At 45.7% G+C, this 14,691-nt stretch overlaps 1 protein-coding gene across 1 annotated transcript; it reads right to left on the bottom strand.

Moving 5' to 3' along the window:
- Nucleotides 1–1,228: 1,228 nt before the first annotated feature.
- LOC308464352 (uncharacterized protein) lies at nucleotides 1,229–8,320 on the bottom strand. Its single transcript, XM_080983713.1, has 4 exons — nucleotides 8,062–8,320; nucleotides 5,568–5,775; nucleotides 4,150–4,208; nucleotides 1,229–2,814 (listed from the first exon to the last, which is right to left on the bottom strand). Exons 1-4 carry the CDS (start codon nucleotides 8,231–8,233, stop codon nucleotides 2,540–2,542), a joined length of 714 nt encoding a protein of 237 aa, XP_080839839.1. The 5' UTR covers nucleotides 8,234–8,320; the 3' UTR covers nucleotides 1,229–2,539.
- Nucleotides 8,321–14,691: the final 6,371 nt, after the last annotated feature.

The raw sequence follows: 14,691 nt of genomic DNA on the forward strand, positions 1-14,691 counted from the left end.
ACTGGACCTAATGGTCAGGGGTCCCTTTACCTTTTTAGGGTGAGCCTGTGACCTGAATTCAGGAACTAAAGTATTAACCATCACAAAAGAATGGCCAGGCTGCCAAGGTAATGTAATCAGTGATCTTTATCCTGGCAGACAGAATTTCTGCTGTAGACTGCCTGCTATTATGTATGTATGATGATTTTGGGGTGGCCTTTGGCGAAGGGGGTTAGGCAATGTCAAAAGTCTTTAATGGTTCCTGCTCACTTTTGGTCAGGGTCTCTCCCTCCTTGGAAGGCGAGGAGGGAACTCTGTTGCAACAGAAAAATAAATATCTGCCTTGCTTTCCACTGGATCCTGCCTCCATCCATTCTTCTCTGACTGATCTTGGACTTAGGGGACTCAGAGTCCCATGGGGAGTTGGGCAGCAAAACCGAAACCCCAATTTTTACATCAGTGCCAGGTTGGCAAAGGACTCCACAATCAATCCTAAGTGTGCTTATTTGAAAAATAACTCCATCAAAACCAATGGAATCAATCCCAAAAAGTATGTCTGGGAGTATTAAAATATATCATGCTTTTCCTTTCAGAAATCTAACATGTGAGACCATTTCCACACCACCAAGAGGCACTTGGCCTCATTTTTGCTGCTGACCTCCCCTGTACCACAGTATTATTATTATTTTTCTGGTTAACTATACAGAGTTTTGACCAGTTGGATCCTCTTGATGTTTCTAAAGTACACAGGGTAACAACTCCCATTTGCCGATGTGCCGCTGAATGAAAAGGGTATAATTGTGTTCACTTCTTTTAGCACCTCAAGTGATCTGCAATATCCTAGTCCTCATTAAAATGGATCAGGCGTCCCGCGGCACCAATAAATCCCGTTGTTATTCTGCAGCCTCAAACGAATGTCAACATAAAGCAGGGGAGGGGAGGTCGGTTTCCTGGCTGAAACTGGCTTGGAAAGGTTGTTACAGCAAAAGAGGCAGCATTTGCCTGGGGGGCAGGAAAAAAAACCAACCCATTCCAAAAAGTCATGGCTGTGACTTTTAACGCTGGCATAAGTAAAAAGGGAGGATTTAACCTTGTTCTTTCAGAGACTTTTGCTCACGACCTTGAGAAGCATATAAACCAGCTGAAACTGAGCCACTAATGTGCTCCTTTTCTAACCCTTTGCTCATTGTCCATTCCTCACTCACTACCCTCTCCCCACCCCCGCAACACCCCCAAAAGAAGACCACAGTTATATATAGGACATTATGAAGCACTTTTATTGAACCAGGGTCTTTCAAATACAATAGATTTCCAAAATACATTTTCCTGAGGAAACACAGTCTGTAACAAAAGCCACTGGCAGCAAACCCAGCCTATCTTTCTGTGGAAGCCCACAATTAACCACCAATAGACTTGGTTCATCCTTCACCCCATTTTCCTCTCTGCATACAACCTATGGAGACAGTAGGGTGAGCACTTCTTAAGGAGCAGAGGAGTTATCCGAGTATTTCAGAGCAAATAAATATTTTACAGTCCATGGGGGTTGCCCTGCCAGCAGGGGGCTCATAATATACAGTAAATGAAGGGGCCTCCCTTAATCTGCATAACGTCTACTGATGGTTGTTTCAGAAGCTGAAGAAAGGGTGCAATTTCAAATTTGGCACATGGGCATTCAGATCTGTTTGGCACATGGGCATTCGGATCTGTTTGGCACATGGGCATTCGGATCTGTGTTCAAATGGAAACGCCGGGTTTTCTTTCCTCTAGCGCGGAAAATAAAATATGGGAAAGGGGTGTGTGAATGTGTGGTGTCAGAATTTTGGAACAGCCTTCTTGAACTACATGGAGGTACAAAACGCTGCTTCCTTTGTTCGTAGTGTATAGTGGAGATTCTCAGTGGATCAGCCTTTCCTTCCATTCTGTGTCATCCAGTCAGATATCCTCCAAGGATAGACACCAGTTTCCTAGCACTTCTCTTTCAGAGAACTGGAAGAATTTTTTGGGGGGTGGGGAGGTGGGATGCACAGAAGGAACTGTTGAGACGCTTCCTTTCCTAAGGTTGCATCATTGTCCCGAGCCTGATAAAATAATATTAACTTAAAATATCTGGTCTATTCCTACTCTTGCCATGGAAGATCTTAGCAGCACTGGATCCATATGCAACAGGCAGAGTTAAGTCTGTTGATTATTTAGCTTATTATTATATTTTTGTCCCCAAGGCAGGGGAAAAGAAGAAATAAAAAAGAGACAATGTTTGGATCTTGCTCCCAGCCCCCTAAAGGCATGAGCCCTCTCTCTTTATACGTCTCTCAGTACAGCTACCTGCTGCCATATCTTCTAAGTCAGCAGCTGGGCTATATTAGGGATTGATGAAATAAATGTGCAAATAAAGATGCATAATGGTGTGGAGGGGAAAGAGAGTTGCAGGTGAAGGCAGGGAGGGAGGGATTTCCTTCTCGAGGAGACCAGCCACCCGCCCTTCACGTTCTGTTTGGAAGGGAAGGTGGCCACGCACGAGAGGAAAGCAGGGAATGCGTGTTGTGGGGATTCGGGATTCAGCTTAGGAGAGGAGCTTGAAGCCCAGCGAGATGGAGAGGAGCTGCAGGAATGCCAGGAGGAAGGAGCTGCCTTGAGCTGCAGAGGCCGAGCCTTTGGGACCCTGTGTCCACTGGTGGGAGGAAGCGAAGTTATGGTGGTGGACGGTGCTGGCGTTGAGGAGGACGTGGCCATCGGTCGGGTTGCTGTGAAGCGTCGGATTGTGGGAAGCAGGGGTGCTGGTGTCAGGGCGAGGGGTGGCGGAGGAGGACACCGATCTGATGCTGGTGGTTGTTGTGTCTGAAAGAAACAAATCAGATTAGCCAAGCTGTTGCGGCTTAGCAGAAAAGGATCTGTAGGTGGACTGGGGTGGGGGGAAGGCCTGAGTTCAAAGCCCTCACATAAATCAAGGCCTGAGGAGGCAGGAAGGCCTGTGGCTCAGTGCTCTGCAGGCAGAAGGTTTCCAAGGTCACTTTCCAGTCTCTCACGGCAGGTCTGGGAAAATACTGCCTGGCTGAAATCCTAGAGAGCCCTTGCCAGTGAGAGCAGTGTATATCAGCTTTCCCTAACCTGGTGGCCTTCTGATACTTTTGACTCCAGGTGTCAACAACTCCTATCAGCCCCAGAATGTAAGAATGCACAACAAGCCTGCTGGATCAGGCCAGTGGCCTAGCCAGTCCAGCACCCTACTCTCACAGGGGCCAGCCAGACACTTGTGGGGGGGAAACCTGAAAGGTAGTAAAGGTAAAGGGACCCCTGACCATTAGGTCCAGTCGTGACCGACTCTGGGGTTGCAGCGCTCATCTCGCTTTATTGGCCGAGGGAGCCGGCTTCCAGGTCATGTGGCCAGCATGACTATCCCGCTTCTGGCAAACCAGAGCAGCGCACGGAAACACCGTTTTCCTTCCCGCTGGAGCGGTACCTATTTATCTACTTGCGTTTTGACGTGCTTTCGAACTGCTAGGTTGGCAGGAGCAGGGACTGAACAATGGGAGCTCACCCCAACCGGGGATTCGAACCGCCAACCTTCTGATCGGCAAGTCCTAGGCTCTGTGGTTTAACCCACAGCGCCACCAGCGTCCCTTAGCCTGAAAGGTTTGCAGGAGCACAACAGCACTCTGCCCACCTGCAATTTCCAAAAAAGTGATATTCAGCAGTGTAATAGCCAGCTCAGCAGCCTAAAATTTCTGGGGAAGCCTGGCGCAGATAATACTATATGGTCTGATGGTCTGACAGTGTAAGACAGCTTACTAGGTTGTTTCCACCAGCTAAACAGGAATTGCATCAACTTCCCCTCCTGCCAATCTTTGAAGGAATTGCCCTGAGATTGAGATTGAAGTTGGGCTATGTTAGCCAATAGTAGTCACCTCCCCCCCCCCCATTATTTAGATGGAAGAGAATGGGTGGGGTTGAAAAATGTTAAAATTGAGAGAGAGGTTGCTTTGGATGTTACATAAGAAGAGCTCTGCTGGATCAGGCCATTGGCCCATCAGTATCCTGCTCTCACAGCAGCCAACAAAATGTATTCTCTCATAGGAAGCCTTTAAACAGGATCTGAACGCAACCGCACTCTACCCATTTACAATTTCCGACAGACTGACACTGGAGGCAGACCTTGCTTTCTCACAAAATTACCTCTTGCCAGGGTCTGAGTTTGCAGCAGGGTTGTTCCATTGGCAAAGATGACAAAAGACCTGTTGGGAAACAAACAGAAAATGAGGATAATGAATGGTGGAGGAGAGAAGCTGTGAAATGATAGCCAAACAGCACTTCTGTTAAAAATGGGGGAGGGGGTGCAGTGATGCCCGAACCCCATTTTAGCTGGCATTTGGAGAAGGAAAAAATAATAATAAGGGCTTCCTTTTCATTTGTGCCTGAGCAACTATGCTGATAACTTTTAGGAGCAAGCGTAGGAGATATGGATAGTTATTGCTAGTGTAATTTATCTGCATATGATCTTTCTTCAGCCAATTGGCATTTCTTGGTGATCATTGCAAAAAAAGGGGGAAATGAATCTTAAGCTTTGCTATAGAGCACTCAATATAAATTAAAGCAAGCATATCCATCAGACAGGCATGAGGTGGCAGGCTGCTATATGCCCCTTTGGATAAAGCAGTGCCTCGTTACACAAAACCACATTTTGTGCCGTAAATTTATGTCTTACGTTTTGCACTTAGGAGTCACACACCTCTCCCTGTCAGCAAGGAAATATCAGGCTTTGTGTCTAGAAGTGTTGCAACCTCTCCACAAACCCTTTGCCTAAAGCAGAAGGACTCCCAGGTGCAGTCCCCAGCAGCTCCAGGTAGGCCTGGTACAGATCCCCTGTCTTAAACTCTGTACGGCTGCTGCCAGTCTGGGTAAGCAACACTAAGCTAGATAGACCAGTGGTTTGATTTGCTGTGAGACAGTTCCTATGAAAGCAGAAGATAATAAAAACCCTCCCCTCAAAGGAAAAACCAGACAATTCAAACAATTACGGATAATTCAGCCTTCTTGATTTAAGTAATACATTTTGATGTCTTCTCATAGGAGAAATAAGCAAGTTCCGCCACTGTTATCGCTTACACACACACACACACACACACACACACGCCCCCAACTATCAGATAATTGCTCTGATTAGTTCCCCCAGTCTCACCCTTCCGTTAAAATTCAGTTCTAACTTAGATTGGCATAGTTAGTGCCTTTTGGCCTTGCAGAAGAAGCCACCCCACTATCTGTGAGAAGCTCACATGTCAGGCATGAAGGCCATGGCCATTATCCGACATTTCCTGTCCACAGGGACCTTCCCTTTACACATGGAGCTTTTGTTTAGGGGCTGAAAGTGCTTAACAGGCCACAAATTTGTCCAAGCTTTTTGGGGAGGGAGAAAAATTCCTGCATCTATGTCACTGTCTCTCAACGCCGACACCATTTTAACCCTGAGCTGCTCTGTGGTAATTCAAGATACAACTGTATTGAGAAACAATACATTTGTTGGTAGCGTGAGGCTGTAGACCCCTTGGGGCAGGGACTCTTCGGTGCAGAAAAGGCCCAGTGGTCAGGATTCTTACTTTATGAGCACAGATTCCATGTTGGCATTGGGGGCTGTCCAGCGAGTTCGGGTGCTGTTGCCGCTGGAGACGTTTTTCTCCACCAGGTTTTCGACGCCACTGCAGCTGATGGGTTTGTTTTCACTTTCCCACAGACCGCTGGAGCCATCTTCAGAAGGTACGGCTTGCAGGATGACGGAAGTGCTGTTGTCAATCCCAGTAATGGTGACTGCAGAGAGAGTGGGAGAAATCACATTTTTTACTGGGAAACACAGGGATGGGGGGCAGAGGGAGGAAAGACCTTGATGTGATGGTGGGAGAAAAAATCCAGAAAGCCCACAGCAGGGCCAAAGGAAACCAACAAACTACAGAAAGGCAAAATCTCTGCATCATTGTGGGATGTGCCGTTGTGGCATCATTTGTACAAAAAAGCGAAGACTAACAGCAGCTGCTGTGTGTAGCAATAGTGAGCTGGGGAAATCCAAATCCTTTGTCTCATGTGGCCTTAGGCAAAGCTCCTCTTAAGCATCAGTTTCCCTATCTGCAGTATGGGTGCAATAAAACTGACTTATCTTAACAGGGTTGCATTGGAAGGATTACAGCGAGATAACGCACACAAACAGCTTTAAGTTCTTCTTATCATTGCTGTTGATTTATTATTATTTCCATAGCTTTGTGTGTCATGATTTAGATGGTTAGAATTCATGGAGCCTAGAAGCCATCTGAATCTTTTGACTAAATTTATTCAAAATGTGGTGTTTTGTTTTTGTTTTAAATCTTGCCTCTCCTAAGCTTGAGGCAGCTTGTGACATTGAGGGGAATGAGTGTAAATACAATATACCATTTCATTAGAAAAAAAGCAGGAACAGGAAATCTGAGCATATGATATACTTTTCTAAAAGGGGGGGGGGAGGCACTAGGTTTCTGCTTGCCTAAGCGCCATGTTCTTCATTCGAGACCCCCGACTCTAAACCTCCTGGTGTATGGAGACTGGCATAAGAGAGCCAGTGCAGTGTAGACAGAGACCAAGGATCAAATCCCCTCTCAGACATGAAGCTCCTTGGATGATCTTGGACCAGTCGTTCTCTCTCAGCCTAGACTACCTCACAGGGCTGTTGTGAGGATAAAAGGGAGGTGACAATCGGATATTTGAAAACTGCTGTCCTTGTCAGAGATCTGGACTTGGCTGCTAGATGTTCTTGCGCTGAAATGTGTGACCCACATTGCAGCCACGGACAGCTAACCTTTTCATGCCTTCCTTCATCTTGCTGGACCAGGGAAACTGGCTAGCCTAGATGTCTCAAGAAGAGGCTCTCCAACAGCCGCCTGCAATGCAGCTTATTAAATTTGGGCTTCATTAGTGAACAGCAAGCTTTCATTTGGGGAAGATAAAAACTGGGGCGTCGTCATCCCACACGGGGACTAAAAATAATATTTGGAAATGGCAAGGGTGACACACTGTGTTCCACCCTGGGTGGGGCTGTGGGTCAAATCCCTGTTAGGGCAGCTCAGTGTCTATGAGGTTAAATGGCACAGTAGTCATTGTGCAATAGATGCATGATCAAAATTGGGGGAACTCTTTCGGCACTAAAAAAATTAATACGGAATATGTTAGGCCTGATTCTCAAGTGGTGTGAATCAATATTTTGTTCCCTTCCAATATAATCTATGCTGCTTTCATATCATTTTGTCCTTCTGGGTATTCATTTGGTATTCATTTAAAAATTATTCATTTATTATAAAATTTAAAGTCCACCATTTCTACCAAAGGAAGATTGGGTCCTTTTTCAGTTGAAATCTGTAGGACCTTTGCATTACAGTTTAGTGACAGACTGATAAGAGCATTACATTATTATTATTATTATTATTATTATTATTATTATTACTGCAGTTTTTTCTGTGCAAAGACCATTATGGTCCCATTTTACAGATGGGAGACTGTGGCCAAGAGATAGTGGCATAGATCCAAGCCCATCCATCAGCTCCATGGCTGGCAGATTCACACCCTTTTGCCCAGCACTGACTTACGGGCTACTTCAGAGTTGCTCTTTCTATATCTGACATCAACTACAATGCCTCTAGAAAGAATAGATCCCCTAACACACTGTTAAACAATGGGTTGCATTCCAGATGTTGCTGGACTTCAGATCCCAACAGACCCAGCCAGCACAGGAATGAAGGCAGCTGTAGTCCAAAATCTGGAGGACACCACGTTGGCTCCCTCTTCCTTTTTCTTTTGGTTTTGGTCATCTCGTAAGACAGTGCATCAAACCCCACAAATACCGTATCTTCCATCCCATGTCTTTTCTGAGCTTCTCTAGGTCACTGCAGCAAGGCTAGCTTCAAATCCCAACAAGCCCTGCATTCACAGGCTGGTGGTGAGACTGGGTCCACAAGGCAAGGGTGCCCCAAAATGGCAGAACACCCTTTGGATCCCAAAGATGGCCAAAGCTCTGAACACACAGACAGGAATGCCAAGACGCAACAGCAGCCCTGGAGACAAAGTGCAACTTACCTGTGTAGATGGCGCTTGGTTTGAAATAAGAAGGTTCCACGTTCAGCTTGTAAGCGCCCCGCGTAACGGTCTTCTTGACGATATCACAAGGCGCCTGCTGAAGATAAGCAGGCGAAACAAACAGTGCCCCAAGGAAGACGAGCTGCAGCATGGTGGACTTGAAGCTAGGCATGATCAGGTTGGGTTTTTCTTCTCCTCTCTGATTTCTCTTCAGGACCTGCCTGCCTTGTTGTACCTGAGATCTGGAGAGGGACCATAACTCACAGGGCTATTTATACTGCCAGACAGATGCAAATTACCTTCCTTCCACACCCTCATCAGTGGGAAGTTTCACAGGGTGACACATTTTGGCATGGGCCCTCCCTCCTCTTTACCTGCCTCTGCACCTCAGCATCTGAATGGCCTGTCTGGAGTAAGGGGGTGGGGAAAAGAGATTCACAAACCAACTAGGAGCAGGGAGGTTTCTGCTCCTGGTGTCTCACTAGAAATGTATGTGGGCATGTGCGATCCTGTCTTTGCATGCCATGTCTCAAGAGCCAGTCCTAGGAATGGATGGGGGTGGGAGATACTAGGTAACCAGGTGGGTCTTTGTTGTGGGAAGTGGAAAATGGGTGCTCTTTTGATGCCTGAAAGTTGGCATCAAAATATCAGTCTGCATCCCCCATACCCCGGTCATTGAATCCAGATTTTCCTCTTCCAGGGAGAAACTGCTAAATTAAAAAGACCTGCTGACACCAACCCCTATTTTTTTTGCATTTTCTCAGTGATCTGTTTTAATATCAAGCTCCCATCACCTGAAGTCTTTTGGAGTGAAAAAGAGGAAGGAAAAATTGCTTTTAATCTTTTAAGTTGTATTTCACTCAATTGTTTTTATATTGGGTGTTAGCTGTCCTGAGCCCGGTCTTGTCTGGGGAGGGCGGGGTATAAATAAAATTTATTATTTGTTATTATTATTTTGTTGTTTTGCTAACAATTACACACACACACACACACACACACACACACACACACACTCTGTTGCATGAAACTAAGTTCTACGCAGAGTAGAGCAACTGAAATTAATGGACCTTAGTTAGTCATGTTTATTAATTTCAATAGGTCTGCTCTGACTAACTTGGGCTACAACAATCTAGATATTCAGGGCATTCCAAAGGAATGCCACATGCGTTATCTTTTCGTCATACAACAACCTTGTAAGGAAGGTCAGTGCTATTATCTTCATTATTTACTTAAGGGAGGGGGGAAATGGTCCCTAAAGGAGGACATGAAACAGGTTTAGAATATGAGATTTAGTAAACTTCATTTACATTCATTTGCTTGTGATGGAATCAGTGCTTTTTTCTGGGGGTACGCAGGGGTATGCATACCCCTAAACATTTTGTGAATCTTTGTACTTTTTCCATTTACTGTATTAATTTTCCCCGATTTGAACTATAAAATGGTGATTTTCTTGAGTCAAAATGAGAGTACCCCTAAACATTTTTTTAGGGAAAAAAAAGCACTGGATGGAATATAATAGTTTTGAAGAAGAAAGTAGAGGCTGTCTTTGTTTTTAGAAGGGCCAGGACAGGTAATGCCACAGTAGTTGCCTTCTTACAAAAAGGATTCCCTCCAGAGGAAAACAGGGAAGATGACATTTACAGGCACATCTGAAGACCGCAAAGCACAGGACTTCATTCCTACTTTGTACCAGGGGCCCAGTTTTTAGCACACTGAGGATGCAGAGGCACTGCGCATTTAACACACACGGGAACTGTACATTTCCTCTCACAGAGCTATAATCCCCAGCACACTTAACAAACTACAGTTCCCAGCATTCTTTGTGGAGGGGGGATGTTGTGTACGCAGCCTGGGATGTGCTGACCCAGAGCCCTGTAGTGCATCCAGCTAACACACTCTCCTCTGGAGAAATATGGCTCCTCCCTTTCATGACCTTCTCTGTCTCCCATCTACTTCCATAACAAACGCCACACATCTGGTCAACAGTTCTATTGCTGACAGCTTCCTGCTGAGAGCTGGAACTCTGGGTGAAATTTCCATGAGCTCCCAGCAGCTCAGACCCATGTGGAGTGGGCAAAAACATCAGCAGTGGGTTTGAGCCCATTGTGGCACCATGCGTGTGGTACTGAGGCCTTCTCAAAAACCAATATAGCCTTGAAAACTAAAGCTAAAACGAGAACTAAAATTCCACAGTGGATTTCTAGACATCCGTCCCCAGAAGGTCCTAGTGGGAAGCCTGTCAAAAGATCAGGAACTTTTCCATGACTTCATCCCAGACTTAATTACACCCTTCACCCCCTCCCTTCCTTTGAGGTAGATGATTAACTCCTCCGCTGGGTTTCTTTACATAATTGGTGACTTTCCATCCTATTCATCCTTCAGATACCCCCAACCTCTGCCAAAGGCCAGTTCATTACACAGAGATGAGTCCCTGCTCTTCACCATGACAACCGTAGCCAAAAGCCGATTGCCAAATCACAGGTGAGGCAAGAGCTCAGGGAATGCATTTGCAGGCATCTTGCCCACTTAAAGGCTGCTCTGCAATCCACCATTCCTGTTGCTTCTACATTCCAGTTCTTAAGCAGCCAGGAATATTACCCATGCTTTGCCTTCCAGGCATTGAGGGCAGGAATGATTCCCTCAGCCTCCCGCCCTGATTTATGCATCAGCTTGTTTTGCTCAATTGCAAATGATTCAGAGAGAAGGTGGAAGATGTAAAGGAGTACAAATAACTAAGGTCAATCACGGAGGGAAAGTCCCAGATTCCATAAGCACAGAGTAGAACCAGATGGGGAAAAAATGCTCTGGGATCAAAACACCAATTGCCATGCTTCCATTAGGACCAGGTCATCTTGGGCCAGTATTCCACAAATGTGGCTGGGTTAGCAATTGCAGCAATCACCAGCTCATGTTCTTTTTTCTTTAAAGAATCTTTATTAAACAATCAACATTAACTTACACAACAACACACAATAACATAGTATATACAAACTACATACGCATACTTTACAGAAAAAGAAGAGAAAAGAAAAAGAAAGAAAAGGATGAAAGATGGAATAAATAAAATAAACTTCTGATTATTCTCAATGTACTGTTTCTCATTTTGTTATTTTACACACAGTGCCTTATTATTATTTTTTGCTTTCCTAATTCTTTCCCAAGATATTCTGTTATTTATCACCTATATATTACACCGGTTCATGTTCTGAGGGTTTTATTTTTTTTATTTTTTTATGGGTCTAGAGCAGGGGTAGGCAAACTAAGGCCCGGGGTCTGGATGCCGCCCAATCACCTTCTAAATCTGGCCTGTGGACGGACCAGGAATCTGCATGTTTTTACATGAGTAGAATGTGTCCTTTTATTTAAAATGCATCTCTGGGTTATTTGTGGGGCCTGCCTGGTGTTTTTACATGAGTAGAATGTGTGCTTTTACAGTGGTACCTTTGGTTAAGTACTTAATTCGTTCCGGAGGTCCGTACTTAACCTGAAACTGTTCTTAACCTGAAGCACCACTTTAGCTAATGGGGCCTCCTGCTGCTGCCATGCCGCCGGAGCACAATTTCTGTTCTCATTCTGAAGCAAAGTTTTTAACCTGAAGCACTATTTCTGGGTTAGCAGAGTCTGTAACCTGAAGCGTATGTAACCTGAAGCGTATGTAACCCCAGGTACCACTGTATTTAAAATGCATCTCTGGGTTATTTGTGGGGCATAGGAATTCGTTCATTTTTTCCCTCCAAAATATAGTCCGGCCCATGACATGGTCTGAGGGACGGTGGACTGGCCCACGGCTGAAAAAGGTTGCTGACCCCTGGTCTAGAGCCATGGCTCCCAACATGGGGCACACACCCCACAGGGGGACAGTCATCTTTGAGAATTCCTGGAGAACAGGCGAAGTCCCGGCAGACTGGAGGAGGGCAAATGTTGTCCCTATTTTCAAAAAGGGGAAAAGTGAGGACCCAAATAATTACCGCCCAGTCAGTCTGACATCAATACCAGGGAAGATTCTGGAGCAGATCATTAAGCAAACAGTCTGTGAGCACCTAGAAAGGAATGCTGTGATCACCAATAGTCAGCATGGATTTCTGAAAAATAAGTCATGTCAGACTAACCTGATCTCGTTTTTTGACAGAATTACAAGCCTGGTAGATGAAGGGAACGCAGTGGATGTAGCCTACCTTGATTTCAGCAAGGCATTTGACAAGGTGCCCCATGATATTCTTGTAAAGAAGCTGGTAAAATGCGGTCTTGACTATGCTACCACTCAGTGGATTTGTAACTGGCTGACTGACTGAACCCAAAGGGTGCTCATCAATGGTTCCTCTTCATCCTGGAGAAGAGTGACTAGTGGGGTGCCACAGGGTTCTGTCTTGGGCCCGGTCTTATTCAACATCTTTATCAACGACTTGGATGATGGACTCAAGGGCATCCTGATCAAATTTGCAGATGACACCAAACTGGGAGGGGTGGCTAACACCCCAGAGGACAGGATCACACTTCAAAACGACCTTGACAGATTAGAGAACTGGGCAAAAACAAACAAGATAAATTTTAACAGGGAGAAATGTAAAGTATTGCACTTGGGCAAAAAAAAATGAGAGGCACAAATACAAGATGGGTAACACCTGGCTTGAGAGCAGTACATGTGAAAAGGATCTAGGAGTCTTGGTTGACCACAAACTTGACATGAGCGTGACGCAGCAGCTAAAAATGCCAATGCAATTCTGGGCTGCATCAATAGGAGTATAGCATCTAGATCAAGGGAAGTAATAGTGCCACTGTATTCTGCTCTGGTCAGACCTCACCTGGAGTACTGTGTCCAGTTCTGGGCACCACAGTTCAAGAAGGACCCTGACAAACTGGAACGTGTCCAGAGGAGGGCAACCAAAATGGTCAAAGGCCTGGAAATGATGCCTTATGAGGAACGGCTAAGGGAGCTGGGCATGTTTAGCCTGGAGAAGAGGAGGTTAAGGGGTGATATGATAGCCATGTTCAAATATTTAAAAGGATGTCACATAGAGGAGGGAGAAAGGTTGTTTTCTGCTGCTCCAGAGAAGCGGACACGGAGCAATGGATCCAAACTACAAGAAAGAAGATTCCACCTAAACATTAGGAAGAACTTCCTGACAGTAAGAGCTGTTCGACAGTGGAATTTGCTGCCAAGGAGTGTGGTGGAGTCTCCTTCTTTGGAGGTCTTTAAGCAGAGGCTTGACAACCATATGTCAGGAGTGCTCTGATGGTATTTCCTGCTTGGCAGGGGGTTGGACTCGATGGCCCTTGTGGTCTCTTCCAACTCTATGATTCTATGATTCTAGTTTGATTTTTAAGGGGGGCAATTTGAGAATGAGTTATTAACAGTTAATGGCCTTTTAGGCTTCCTTCACATGAATAGGACTTCACTTTTTCAATAACAAGAATTATATGTCACAGGGGTGGGGGCGTCAGGATTTTAGAGATGCTTAGGTGGGCTATGGCCAAAAAAAAGTTGGGAACCACTGGTCTATAGTGCAAGTGGTCGCCCTGACTGATCCAAGCACCTTGTCCATATCCTTGAGCCTTACCAACTGAAACTCATCCAACACAACAGGACTAGACAGTGCTCTGGACACCTCTCAAGATTCATCTGCTGTAACAGTTGAGTCAGCGTCCCGGCAGATGCAAGCAATTTTATCCTCAAAACTAGTCATTGTGAGCTAGTGTCAGTTCTGCAACCTCCTTTGGGCCAGAGTGTAAGAGGTCTTGCATGACCCGGATGCAATACCTTCGTTGCAGCCTTCCTTGCCACTAGGTAGACTTGATGATGAGTGTTTCCCTCCACTCACATTCAAGCTGCCTCCTAGCTTGTTACCTTGCTCTAAGCTCATGGGGTATATCAGGAATCCAAGCAGGCTTCACAATGCGGGAGATCATGTCAACAGCCCGAGCCATTTGGGTGTTCGAGAGGTTGGCCAGGGATTTGACAGTAGTGCCAGTCATATCAGCCAGTAACCCCCCAGAGCCATCTGGAAACCCATTGGGATCAATCAGCCTCCAAGGATGGAGCATCTTCATAGGTTCTCCACCTCTGCAGAGGCGAAAAGGTGTTGAAAGCCTGCATCTCAACAGGAAACAATCTGACCATGACAAGGGATTGATGTCAATATCTCCCACTTTTAGATCACTCTCTTCCTGCCACATGCGTTGAACCAGTGAAATGTTGGGACAGCCCCGTGGTCGTCATGGTAGTCATAAAGAGACAACCTAGCATTTAGCAACAGCAGCCACAGACTGGAGGGCTGGCTGATAGGACAACCACAATTCCCCAGGTTGGAGGAGGGGTGGCTGCCACACGGCACAGTCACTGTCTTCTGGTAATCTCTAGGTTAGATTACTGCAACACGGTATATGTAGGGTTGCAGTTCAGAAATTTAGCTGACCCAGACCCTGGAATCATCATCTGAGGCCCTTCTTCATGTGCCTCCTCTGCAAGAAGTCCAGAGGGTGGTACACACAGAAAAGGGCCTTTTCTGTGGTGGCTCCCTGCTTGTGAAATGCTCTCCCCAAGGAGACTCACCTGGTGCCTTCATTACATATCTTTAGGCAGCAGGAGAAACCTCAACCAGGCATTTGGCTGATTAACATTCTATGGTCTTT

Source organism: Podarcis pityusensis, assembly GCF_964106645.2.
Source record: "Podarcis pityusensis genome assembly, chromosome: 15".
Classification (NCBI taxonomy): domain Eukaryota; kingdom Metazoa; phylum Chordata; class Lepidosauria; order Squamata; family Lacertidae; genus Podarcis; species Podarcis pityusensis.